Source organism: Anoplolepis gracilipes, chromosome 9, assembly GCF_047496725.1.
Source record: "Anoplolepis gracilipes chromosome 9, ASM4749672v1, whole genome shotgun sequence".
In the NCBI taxonomy this organism is placed as follows: domain Eukaryota; kingdom Metazoa; phylum Arthropoda; class Insecta; order Hymenoptera; family Formicidae; genus Anoplolepis; species Anoplolepis gracilipes.
In genome coordinates, this window is record NC_132978.1 from 198,539 (window position 1) to 212,500 (window position 13,962).

The 13,962-nt window shown below is 29.8% G+C and overlaps 2 protein-coding genes across 3 annotated transcripts; one reads left to right on the forward strand and one right to left on the reverse strand.

The window, feature by feature from the left end:
• The first annotated feature begins 2,724 nt into the window (after positions 1-2,724).
• Positions 2,725-11,009, forward strand: LOC140669423 (post-GPI attachment to proteins factor 2-like). 2 transcript variants are annotated; one of them, XM_072899261.1, is made up of 5 exons: positions 2,725-3,170; positions 3,722-4,047; positions 4,138-4,405; positions 4,502-4,699; positions 8,434-11,009. In XM_072899261.1, exons 2-5 carry the CDS (start codon positions 3,793-3,795, stop codon positions 8,439-8,441), a joined length of 729 nt encoding a protein of 242 aa, XP_072755362.1. In that variant the 5' UTR covers positions 2,725-3,170; positions 3,722-3,792; the 3' UTR covers positions 8,442-11,009. The 2 variants fall into 2 exon arrangements, with proteins under 2 accessions (XP_072755362.1, XP_072755361.1); XM_072899260.1 differs by having other exon boundaries at positions 2,726-3,170; positions 4,784-11,009.
• A 422-nt stretch (positions 11,010-11,431) lies between these two features.
• LOC140669429 (integrator complex subunit 12) lies at positions 11,432-13,465 on the reverse strand. The gene is made up of 3 exons (XM_072899270.1): positions 12,749-13,465; positions 12,303-12,582; positions 11,432-11,592 (listed from the first exon to the last, which is right to left on the reverse strand). The coding sequence occupies exons 1-3, from the start codon at positions 13,199-13,201 to the stop codon at positions 11,432-11,434; spliced, it is 894 nt and encodes a 297-aa protein (XP_072755371.1). The 5' UTR covers positions 13,202-13,465.
• Between the last annotated feature and the right edge of the window lie 497 nt (positions 13,466-13,962).

Here is a 13,962-nt window from a genome sequence, read left to right on the forward strand (position 1 = left end):
ATTCGGGAGTGCCGTCAAAGTATCGCGCGTAAAAGTGCGGGAGTGCCGTCAAACTATCGCGCGTTTTTACTTTTGTACGGTTTAAAATATTTCGCGATTTTATTTTTGTGTGGTTTCAACAAATTAAAAAAAGTATATCGCGCGTATAAAACAATAGTTCCTGACGTCCCTTACAATCTGAGAGGAGGAGGAGGCCTAGGAGAGGCATCCTGCACCGGCGGAGCAACCCTAGAGTAATTATTATTTTTATTTTATTATTTCTACATTAATTATTATAAATACCTTATACAAATTAATTTAGTTTATTTGTTTGAATAATTTAAGTAAAAGAGAGTCGGCGATAAAGACTTTTACATAAATCTTACAAAAGTTTTAGTTTAAAAAATAGTTTATTTTTTTAATTTATAAATTTATTCCACATATATTTGCGTATTATTATTGTATCCATCAAATATCAAATTTAATGAGTACATAATAATTTCTTAATATTAATTATTTTAAACATTGCTATAATTTGGATTTTATATTGTATGTTACAGACAAGCTTCAATGTCAACAATTCCGCTGTTGCGCATCAGTGTCGGTGAGTAACAAAAAATCTTTTTTTTTTTTTTTTTTTAAACAACGGATTTGCGTACAGATTTGTAGATTATACAGACAGAGTGTAGATTGTGTAGACAAATGTATAGATTGTAGATAAATCCGTTATTTTAACCCTCGGACGGCGGGATAGCCGCGTGCATGGCGAACTTTGGGTCAATTTTAAATCATAAAAAAAATTATTTTTGTGATTATATTCCACTTATTATATTCCAAAATAAAATTTTATATTATATTTTTAATTCATTTTTTAACCTTTAAAATAAATATAATATTTGTATAAATTAAAAATTATAGAAAAAAGAAAAATATTTTTAAATTTAAAATATATATTTATTTTAATTTTATATAAGATACATGAAATATTTTTTTGATTATATATATGTATATATGAATTTTATAAAACAGTTTTAATGATACAAATCTTTAATGATCCGCCGACAGAGGGGTTAATATGCATGCTAATATTTTTGCATACTATATATTTTACATATATACACCGATAAAATTATATTCTCATTTTAGGAATACATTTTACTTATCTGTGTATAATATTTTTCTTTAAAATAAGCGAAAAGCATTCTCTAAGTTTAAGGGAAAAATCGTATAAAGAGTAGAGTAGTTTCGAATATATTTTTAACATATAAGAATATATATGTTGAATGAGAAATATTTTTTTATTATTATATTATTTAATATTTAGGATTATTAATCCTAATAACAAGAAATAATTTGCCCAGTTAATAGTTACGTGTTTAAAAAATAATTTTTACAAATAGACATTTGCTATTTATTAAAACTTTGACAAGTTACATATATATACATTAGTTTTTTACTTAATAATTTATAAATAAGGTAATTATCGGCGCCGGCGCCGGAGTAAAAGCATGTGCGCGAACTGTCACTACGCCCGCCCGATTCGGAAAGAATGACTCACGACTGTCATGGGTCACGTACGCCGGGCTCTCCCCTCTTTTACTACTCAACGTGTGACGTTAAGGACAGTGTGCTCTTTCTCTCTTTCTCTGCTATACTGTGTGACGCGTTGAAATACATATATCAAGTAATTCTAAAATACATATAAAATTCTCTAACTAAAATGATATTATTATTTCATACATTTAACGCACTTTAAAGCGTGTAACGCGATTACAAAATAATTCGTAAAATGTATTTTAACTAATTGTAAAATAATTTTATGTATTGTACAAACGATTCTGTTTTCTTATTGCATTTATTAATTTATAATGAACAAACATGTAATAAAAATTATGTCAATGTTAACGATTATTTCTGAAAAAATAGAAGTTTTCTAACAATGAGGTATAATTAATTTATAATAAAATTAATTTATCTTGTATCTTAGAGATTTATTGTATCAAATAATATTCTTTATGTACGCGTATATATATATATATATATATATTAAATTCAATAATTTTGTAAAAAGTAGTTCAATAATAGCATATACACACACATTTACACGTATTATATATACGCGTTTAAAATTATTATTAAAATATTTTTTAATACAAAATATACGTGTATATGTACAATTAGTTGTATCTTAGAAGATTTCTATTTTATATATATAATAAATATGTAAATTTATATATTACATATATATATATATATATATATATATATATATATATATATATATATTTAAAATAATTTTAATAATTTCTCTACCAGTATATATAGCTATATTGTTCTCTATGATATGTATTAAAATGAAAAAAGATGTGAGATAAAATAGCATATAATGAAATATATATTAATAAATATAGATTTATTAATAATATTATAAGATTTCCGTGTATCTTTCCTATCTACAATTATAAATCTAGCACGGACGCGAACCAATCGGTCGTTTTACCGTGGCATCGAAAAGTGGATCCAGCCATGTAGTTCCGCCGGCTATAAAATGGATCCAGTTGCGCCACTGTCTCGGGAGAAAAAGCGTCTCAAGAAAAACGGGCTTGTGGCGTCTTTCAGGTTTCTCTTTGATGATACACACTATACATTTTGTATATACATATACGTCTCGCTCGTCGGAGGTGAATCGAGACATCTGTGTAGCAGACGATTACTCGTGACGTGAAAAGAAAGAAGGTAAATTGCGCGCGGTCGTTTATCGCGGCCGACGATCCTAGTCCGGGGTCCGGGGACGGGAACATTCCTCGCTGCAATTTGTGTTCGCACCCTCGTTTATGGTTCCTATAATCGAAATCGTGATTGTGACATTGTGATTCATTAGCGGGGCGTTAGTCTGCAGTACTTCGGCATTGCGCATACGTCAAGATTTTCACGCACGTTGACATTTGCTTTCCGCCGATATCGGCCCTTTAATAGCGTATCCGATAAAAAACGCGAGAGCTGAAAACATGGTGAACCGTTCGCGGTAAAATGTGGTTATGAATCGTCACGATTTCCCTTTTTCGTTTACTATTTATAGGCAAGTAGGTTATATGGCAAATATTCCATTGCAAGAATCGAAATAATAAATAACATCGGAATGACGTATGATACAACATAAATAACACGTACTTGACGTCTCATATCAATACGTACGTGTGCTATTATTGTTTAATATATATATATATATATATATATATATAAATATGTATATAAATATATATCTATATATATATATATATATGTGTGTATGTGTGTATGTATATGTATATTATGTATATATGCAACGCGTGTGTTATATGTAACATACTAGATTAGATATCTACGGAAATGTTTTCGAGAGCACTCGTTGCGTGTTAATCTAATAAGAAAGATGCATGATTTGCCTTGATTTCCGTGTTTTTAAATCCCACGCTTTTATCGAGCAATTAACGTGATAAAGCAGAGGCGGAGTGCATACCCATCAATGCATTTGTTGATACGGTTGATTTGTCTTTATTGACTAATGTCCTGTTGTTTTTTTTTTTTTTTTTTTTTTTCTCGTACAACATCGTATCCTTCATAATTAAACCTAGCATTTTCACGAATATAAAAGTGTCCATTTCTTTGAAAGTGAACTCCTTAATCGCACGTAATATTTATTAATAAACAATTTTGAGGTGTCAACTGTGAAATGGAACTATCTGTAATTTCTTTTCATCAGGGTTATTATGGTACGTAAGGTAATATCAAGGATCATGAAATAAGTTGAAAGCTGGAGAGAAACATGAATATATGCCGCACAATTGTCTGACTGGACTCTGCTCTGAGTTACGTGTCACTGCTTTGCGCACAAATGCCAGAATGTTAGACAGCGCTGCTAATATGGAACTGAATAATGTGGGGAGCAACAGAAGTTCTGTGTATCTTGCGCTATCGTTTCGAAAACTATGTCTGGCGACAGTTGGTTTACCTCTTATATCGCTGTTATTTTGTTTCATCACAGCATACATATTCCAACAGGATGACATACACGAAACTCACTGTAGGGTAAGCATAAAATTTTAATTTTATCACATATGACGATAAATAAGTGATGTTTGTTTACATCAAATTATTGTATCTGTTTCTTTGTTAAAGGTCTACAATATTCTTCCATCAATCTCAGCCATTACTGGCGTATCTCCTCAGAGGTATCTATGGCGTGTCAGCATAGCATTACACATTGGACCTAGACTGGTTATTGCCAGTGTTTACCATTCATATTATTATAACATACTTAGAAGCATTGAAGATGTGCCTCTAAAAATTATGGGGAGCAGACTCCTAAATTTATGCTATTGGCTAAATATTGCCGAGGTAGCGGCTTTATGTGGTGTAACATACATTTCTAACAGGGAAAATTATTGTAAGTAATTTATATAAAATTTCATATATCTGCCACTACAATCAAAGTGTCAAACATGATGAATTTGCTTCAGTAAACGATACAAAAATATTACAGCGGTGCACGAAAAAATTTTCATAGTGTTCATGATTAGTTCGCTCACGTACATGCTGATTGCTGTAAGATTGGGTCGCCTAATAACTCCAAATGCACAAAGCCTTCAGTACAAACAGGCGCTCTTTATGATGAGTCTCGTCAGTACAATTGGTCTCATTATCTTCTTCTTGAAACATCGATTGCTATGTCACGATTTAGGTAAGAAATAAAAATTACATTTAAATTAACTTAAGAAAAAATATGAAAAGGAAAAATTAATTTAATATTTATTATTCTGAGCAGCATTTAGTTGGTTCTCGCTATGTGAGTATGTGATAGCTTTTGCTAATATGGGTTTTCACATCACTGTGATTTTGGATTTCCCAAAAGAACAACTAATCGTAGGTCGCGATTTACCTGCCGCAAAAATAGATTAACCTTTTAGGATAATTCGTCATTCTCATTGTCATATTAAAGTGCCTATTGCCTCTGCATGGAAGTGCTATAAATCATGGTTCTTAAGAGGTGAACATTTGGCACAATACACGATACACAATATCATTATCTCAGTTTTATGATATTTTACAAAATTACAATGTGTTCTATTGTTGAGATTTATATAATTTGCTTCCTGCGATTTTTAAATACTCGATATATATATATATATATATATATATATATATACACACTATATTATATTTATCTTTACATTTATATTAGCTTGCAATATCTATTATAATATTCAATTAGTAATTTTGTAAGTGTAAAGGGATGTCTGATTTAAGAAAAATGAGATGGAAAATCTAGCGCTTCCAAAGTGTGGCACTGGTTACTTTCAAAACGATGAAATATGTAACGGCCTTTTAATATCGGTTAACAATAGAGTATATATAATTATAGTAAACTATAGTTTAAAAAGTATCCTACATACAAACAGCATTTAATATTAATGTAAATGGAATATTATTACTGCGTCATATGAGATTACTTCTAAAGACTCTTTTGAATCTTTTTTTATAGAAACTTTTACAAGGTGAGAATTCTAGTCAAACATATTAATTCTAGTCGCGATACAGTTTACTCAGTCGCTTTACATTGTTTTTCATGTCAGAAGCTGAAATTAGATTATAGAATGTAGAGTTACATCAAATGGACTTTGAGATATAATTATGATTATTAAATATATGTATATAACTTTGAGTTATTGCAAAGATATATACAGTTAGGTCTTGTTGACAAATCTTACGATAGAAATCTTACATGAGTTACATTCATTCACCTTGTAAGAGATTAATTAATTTTGTATAGATTTTGAGATAATAAAAATCAGTTAATATTTCATGAACTGTTTTGTTCAGCAATATTATACTGCAAATGTAGGATAATTGCTCCTATGTTTGTATGTAGTATACGATAGTCTCATTAATATAGCAATTATCAAACACTGACTAATGATTAAAGCTGTTGCAATTGTATTAAAATATTTAAACGGGGATTGCATTCGGACCAGCTTTTTCAAGAAGTATGATCTAAATTTCTCACGCGAATTTATAAGACAAATGTTAAAAACAAAAGTTTCTATGAAATTTTACGATTAAAACCCCCCGTACATTTCTTGTTTGATCCATAGATGTATACGGTATGTATACGGTTTTCGGACAAGATTATACAAAATATATTACGCTTTAACAATTTTTAATCATCCGAAATAGTTGGCTAAATATTATTACTTTACATTATTGAATATCTTGATTTATCAAAAATAACAGATGTTAAAAATAAAACGGGTTTTATCGAACAATTTTTGATAAAGCGAGATATTTCGGTAAAATTTTACAAAGAAACAAGTAAAATTTGTTGTTCAAAGTATTATTAGATAGAGATATGCAATAAATCGCATTCAATTGCATATAATATCTATTCACTTTATGAAAGTTCTAATTTTCATAAAGTAATTTCTGGAAATCTTGTCCATGTTTTTCTGTCAAAAAAATTGCATGAAATGTCGAGTTAAAGTTTCATGTGAGAATAGAAAATTCATCACGGAATCTGTAAAGAGAAGGGCAGCCAAATCTGTAATATTGAAAAGAATTGCGCGAAATATCTCTTGATACTTGTATTAATAAACAACCTAGGATTTATTACATGTGTACGTATAATAAGCAGATGATACGTTACCGCGTCTCTTAGGATTTCGTTATAAAGGCCGATAGTTTCAATGTGACTCTAGATAGCACTCTCAGTTTAACGGTATCATTTTTGCACATTTTTACACACGATCGTTATAATTGTATAGCATATTTTGATATAACGAATTTTCATTGAAGTTCCTTGTATGCAATGATTTGATGAAAGAAAAAAAAAAGAGGAAAAAACAGACACTATACATATATTCTTCGCAGATATATTTGTCATCGGTAATCACATGGAGATGGTAGCTTTAGATAGTCTCTGTAATTATTATACGAAGGAGTGCTTTTCCTTGTTTTTCTGCACTTGCGGCGGACACGATGTGTTCCATCACCCGAGCGTAACATCTTGACGGTTCCTATACTCCTACGTGGAATCATTTTTATACATTATCACGATGTAAAAATTAATGCACTCACAGTAGTCTTGTTTGATTCATTGATACCGTTATCGGATGCTAATCTGTGCCAAGTGATGCACTAAAGATATATCGTCGAATTTTACGTCGAATGCGCTGCGCACATTAATAATGATCCTCAGAGGTCTTTAATGAATCACTTGTATTTTACGCTTCGTTGAGCAACCACTTTGCAGTCACTGCTCTTTAAATACACTAGCAATAATTGAATATCTTTTCTGCATCATATCGTTTATTCCGCTAAAGAAACAAGAATCGGAAAACATCAATATGATTAGATTGAGTATAGTAAGATATATTCATTCTAATAAACTGTGAATTTTTACGTTAACATTCTCGGAATACATATATAGGTACATCAAAAATTGTGTATTTTTTCTTTTAGATTGCCAAGCGAATTTTTAAAATTAATTTTTTACTTATCAAATATTTATCGATAAAAAATGGACAAATAAGAGCCAAACGCTGCGCAAATTATTTCATTTAGAATAAATAATTTTAAGAATTTAACACATGTTTGTAATACTAAGCGAATCTTTTTTTGATTAATTTTTTTATCCTCTTCAAGATCAAAGATATGTCGCGTTACCACCGTCAGCCTCTATCAATTACATAACTAACTTAAAAAATAATTGTATTGTAATAATAATCGTTAGCCAAATTTTCTCATGGCATAGAAGATATTTTTTCGACCAAATGCCTCGCAATCTTTTGGCCTATCAACTAGAAAAGATCGTGTTAATTAAATTTTTTAATTATTAATAATCATAATGCGATAAGACGACCAATTATAATAATTTTTAAATTTTTATGAAGCTTTTTTCCACTTACAATGTTTTACATTTTTCACATATCTTTTACTTATCTACGCTTTTAGTTTTACTTTGTAAATCTACACTAAAGAGATTCTAAAAATTGATAGAAATGATGATGGTTTATTTAGTATTACAAACATTAATATAATAAATTGTTAGAATTATTTTATTATAAATTGGCTCTTATTCCATTTTTTTATCAATAATTTTTAAATTCTAAGAGTCTTCATTTAATTTTTTTTCTTCAAATATCTATCTAAAGTTGTGACATAAGCTGTCTTATCTTTGTCTTTGAAACTTAACTTTCTTAAATAATTCTATAATTATGCAGTATAACTTCACCGTAAGAAATTCTTTTCAAAGTTCTGAGATGATTGAAGAGAAATGTGCGATTTCTGATGTATCTTATATGTATGTGGTTAATGGATACCGAATATGCGAGTCATGTTGCGAAGTTATATTGAATGTCTCTTTCATATATACATGTAAGTAGAAATTAATAGTATGTGGAAATGTTTTTTTTTTTATAGATATATAACGTTAGCTTATGGATATAAGTTCTATAAAAGTATCGCGAAACGAAAAATTTTGGTGATCAAGTTTTTCTTGTGCTAATCTTTTTCATTTGTACAAGTCACATGTTGGAAAACATGCAAAGGATACAATCCCACCGACATTAATTATTTGTATTAGTACTGCAAAATAATGCTTCCAAAGAGAGTTGTGTGCTAAACATTTATTTAGCAACAATGATTTTTTTGTGATTTGGCTCGATAATTGCACATGCGATTTATCGATATTTATAAATTTATTGTTAAGATATTAATACGCCCTGCGAGTGATTTAAAAAAAATCTAGCGAGCAATGAATTTAAACGTGAAGAATGTGAAGGATATTATTTGTGCTGTGTTATCTCTTTGCTGAAAATATTTTTTCTTTCTTATACGTATATGATAGAAGCTTTTTAGGATAAAAGTTGTGAAAACACATATTTAAAAATTTCGTCACATGAATTTTTACACATTGGCGATAATGACTAAACATATCTGTCAAGATTTTCTATCATACTGGAAGCTCTCTCTATCTTTCTCTCTCTCTATCTCTCTTTCTCTGTCTCTCCTTTCGCTGTAAATAATATACTAGCACGATATACAATTATATCTTGTACAAATGACGGAGTGGATATCAGTGATATGTTAAACAAATGGCACGACGATTTTCTCTTCATTAGTATAACAACTTAAATACAGATTTGAAGCAAACAAAATCTTTACACGAATATTCAAACTGTCGAGTCGCAGCTATTTTTCTGCGACTCGTATTTTTCGAAATCATTTTGCTACTGAAACACTTTTTCTAATTTACATGATATACCGAAATTGTATCGATAAAATGCTACGATCTCACTGAAAAAATTACTCGTATCATTTTGGGTAACTGACAATTCTGTGATAATAAGCACAAATAGCTTTGCTACATTTCACTTTTTACAAGTTTTATTTTTTCTTAAAATAACTTTTTCTTCTATTACCTTTATTTTTCTCCCTGCAGATTGTTTGAAATATATTTTACTTGTATTTTACGCATAATACCAAAAATTTTGATTGTATATTATCACAGAATCCAGTTTCCCGAAACATCTACTCTTATATTTAACGACGAATCGAGTAGTGAATTTATATATTTACGAATTATTATTGAAGTAGACAATTAATTAATCAAGTGCAGTAAATATCTAGTAATAGAATGAATCTAGTTAATTAGTATTATAATCTAGTCTTAATCTAATCTCTGATTTTGTGAAATCTTATTAGGAAGTCATTGAATTTGCGTCACACATTATATAACTTATTAATTCTTTCACGCATATATATAATTGTATAATTACATTCTACTGTAAATTTTGAGACAATTTGAATTGAAAATTTTCGCGATGCGGGAAGCAAAAACTTACGTCCGACGCCTCTTGTAGCTCTTTTTATCTTCGCCACAGTTTTGTGTATTATAAATCAGAGGGGGGGGGGGGGTTTAATTGAGTCTCAAATTCAACCGAAACCTGCAGCATTGCCGAAGGCATAATTGAACTCTGTTGACCTTAATGTAAGAGACTAAACTGGCGCGATTAAATGGCTATCGTGCGACACGAACGAGAACTCTTTCATCGTCCTTCAGCGTAACCAAATTTAATACGTCATTTCCTTCGCCTGTACCTAAGATATGACGAAGGCTCTGCTCATGTGGGTCACTGCATAGTTGGAAAATTTGTGTTAAATTTAACACAAACCGTATGTCCCAAACGGTCCAGAGAAATTTATCTATTAATTTAACATATGTGTTAAATAGTAACATAAATAATATCAATTTTATTGTTAAAATATAACAAAAATAAATGTAAATTTATCATAGTTTGATATAATTTTTGTGTGAAAATTTAACGAGAAAATAATGTTAGTGTGAGAGACACGTCGAGATCACGTTGAGAAGTGACGGTATTAACAGTCACTCTTATATTATATTATAATATAATATAATATAGAATAAATTCAACACTTTTTTCTGTAAATTTTAACAGATAAATTCTGTTATTAATAATTCGGAACATATTTATAATGTAAAATTAAAAATACGTTCACGTATTGTGTTATTTACACTCTTTTTCAGTTATTTTAATAATTTAACAGTTGACTTGAATTAACAGAACAGCAATATATTAAATTAACAAGTAAATGCGTTAAATTTTAACATAAAAATTTTAAAACTAATTAAATAGTAAAATTTTTAACAACAAAACACAAATTTTCCAACTGTGTGATTTTACATCACTACGAAATAGCTGTATTTTCCTACACAATACGGTCGAACATCGACATGATGTAATTATTCACTCCGATACTCTGTATTTCCGACAAATACACGACCGCTGTAATATAGTGTATATTTCTTGTAATCGGTTCATAGAGCGAGTGCCCTATACTGTGATTAAAAGTGTTTCTGTGTATGTGATGACTTGTAACGGGTTACAACACTGATTTCGATCAGGGCAAGAATGATTTCTATTTCTATCGCGAACGATTGTCAAGTAAATATTACCATACACACACAACCAGCAATGTGTTTTTATTAATCTCATTAAACAATCTACAACAATTCATTTCTTCAGGACTTATAAAAAAGAATTAAAACAGATATAATTTTAATTAGATTATTCAAGTACTTAACTATTCAAGTATATCAAGTATCATTAAATAATAATTTCTATAATAATATTTTATTTATATTTATAAATAATAAATTATTAATAATATTTATTCGTAATACAATGCAAACAATAATTATAATGTACATTTTTTCTTATCTATCGAGCGTTGTACTCTTAGCTTCAAGATATCTATGTTTTATTCCTTATTTTTACGAAACTATTTTATACTGTTTCGTCATATTTATCTAATACCTCTATACTTTTTTAATACTTTTTTATATACTTTTTATAATAAGATATAGAACAGAATCAAACCTGGAGGCGTATTCTTATTTAATCGAGGTACGACTAACGGAGAGTTTAGATCCGATTCTTTTTCGTGATTGCGTAGAGGACGATAGGCTTCTATTTTTTTGCGAGAAACTCGCTAAATCCTTCGTGAATAATGGAGTATCACGTAACTGCGCACTTCTGTTTTCTGCTAGCGAATCTGTAAGCACATTTTTCTTATGTAAGTATATTCTTCTTAGACATTGATCGAAAAGTTCGGTCGAACCGAACAGGTGAATTCTCAAGCATTCAATGTCACTGGATGAAACAGATTCTGTATTTATCTAAAAATTCATTTATCAATGCCAAGTTTTTACGTTACATTTTTCAAGATGTTTCAATACGCGGTATTTGAATAATATTCAAACGCATTTAACATATGAAATAAGATATCTTTAAATACAAACTTGTGTAATATATAGATTTGCTATTGTTTTTCATACAAGCAATTTTTTTCAGTCTCTCTCGCACATAAATTCATTACTGAACTATAGTATTAAAACTACTTAACATATAAAAAAAATATGATTGGATATAATTTTTTTATATTTTTTTAGCTTTCTCTTTAATTTATAACTTATAATTGATCTCTTTAATATTTTTTAAATAATTAAGCTTTTAATTTATCATTGAAAAGATCTGATTGAAAAGTGGATTCTTTTTGACACATTGAAATAAAAATAATGTTATTAGTTTTATACATACCTATTATCGAGAATTTATACTATTGTTTTGTACAACTATAAAGGATAAAAGACGAGAGGAATTTATATGATTTAGAAATAAATTTAAAATTTGTTAAAGTCAATATATATATATATGTCTGATTTGTCTTATCTATTGACGTACAATTTTTTTCAGACAGATCACTGTCTCTTTTTCCAGGCATTTTCAATCCCGAAATGTTTGCTTTGATCGTATCATTGTTTCTTCGAATTTTTTTTTTTCCTCCGAATCCCTTTTCCAAAATTCTAACTTTTGTAGAGATCGCCGACGACGTTTCCACGCATCGTCTGCATCGCCATACGAATCTAGGGTCGTAAACGTCAACGTCGATGACCGGAGGTTGATGGCACAACGGATGATAAGCATCTTGACACTCTTGGCAGTCCAGCAAAATCAAAGGTCCCAGTTTTGCACCGTTGCAAATCTTGGATTTTACACACCGTACACAGATGTACATACACAATTCGTTATGTAAGTCAACAGTGCAGCAACTCGTGCGATGGCAACCGTAACGATCAATAGTGTGTTATCTCACGTGTAAATGGATAAATTATAAGTTGGATCACGAAAGTTTAATTAAGAAAAAAAACCTTGCACACGATTCCATCGGCAGATCCTTCGTCGGGAATCGAGATTCTGGGAACGTTCTGGTCGTCGCAGCAATCCTCGTAATCGATCTCGAACACTTTTATATCAGCCGATTGATGGTTCTTGATGTTCTCCGTCGTGTCAGATTCGAGAAGGGAAATGACTTCGGGACCGTCCGAAATTTCGTCTTTTATCGTTTTGACGAATCGACCTTGGACATAGTCGCGCTTCTTTGAGATTCTTATCGGAATGTTTGCGTCATCCGTATTTTGCAAAAATCTTCTCGGCATTCTAGCGGCCAAGGTATTACCGGGGCCATATTTCTTCTCTATGCAATCGTCCAGCATTCGACGAAGCTTCTCGGCACTATTCCCATCGGTCGAATGCAATAGGGCCAATGCGTTGAATAAATCCTCATTCGCGTATGTAACGGACATGTTTCCCTCGGTATGCATTTTTTGAATCTGGATATTTCATATTGTGCGAATCAATATTAATGTTTGTACTGACCGCAACTTCCTCGATATTAATGCTATTCTGAATTATTATTATTATTTTATACACTACGCAAAAAAAAAAAAAAAAAAAAAAAAAAAAAATTAAAGAGCCACATTCTTTCATATAAAAAAAGGCCAATTTTCAAGTAGTTGCAACTTCTTTAAAAATAATCGGAATAAGATCGATAAAAAAACATTTCAAAGCTTGAAATTTCTAGTTTCAGAATCTTTAAATAAACTTCAATTCTTTCTATTCATTACAAAATTACATTGTAAGAAGGCGACGATTGAACAAATTTTTCAAAAGTATCCAAGAATACAAAATTTAAAAAGAAATTCTAGCACGATTTCATTAATTGGGTATTAAAGAGCAGAGTTTTAGCTTTAATTTCTTTTTTTTTTATTGAACGTCCTATGATTTTTATTCACCGAGATATTTCATTATAATAGATTCATTATTAAAGCAAAATCGAGCTATTGACTTTGAACGCTTATAATTAGTGAAAAAATGATTGTACAATAATCATTAATTTAAGTTTTTTACAGAAAAAACTTAACACTTTGGCCTCTTGTACGAGTAACTGGAATACTTTTTACTTGTTAATCTTGTAGAGTTCATGAAAATTTTAGCGTTTTTTCGTTAACTTTCATTGATTTAAATAAAAAAAAGATAAAAGTGCAATTTTACTTGATTTTTAAATAACAATTACACTTTAGAA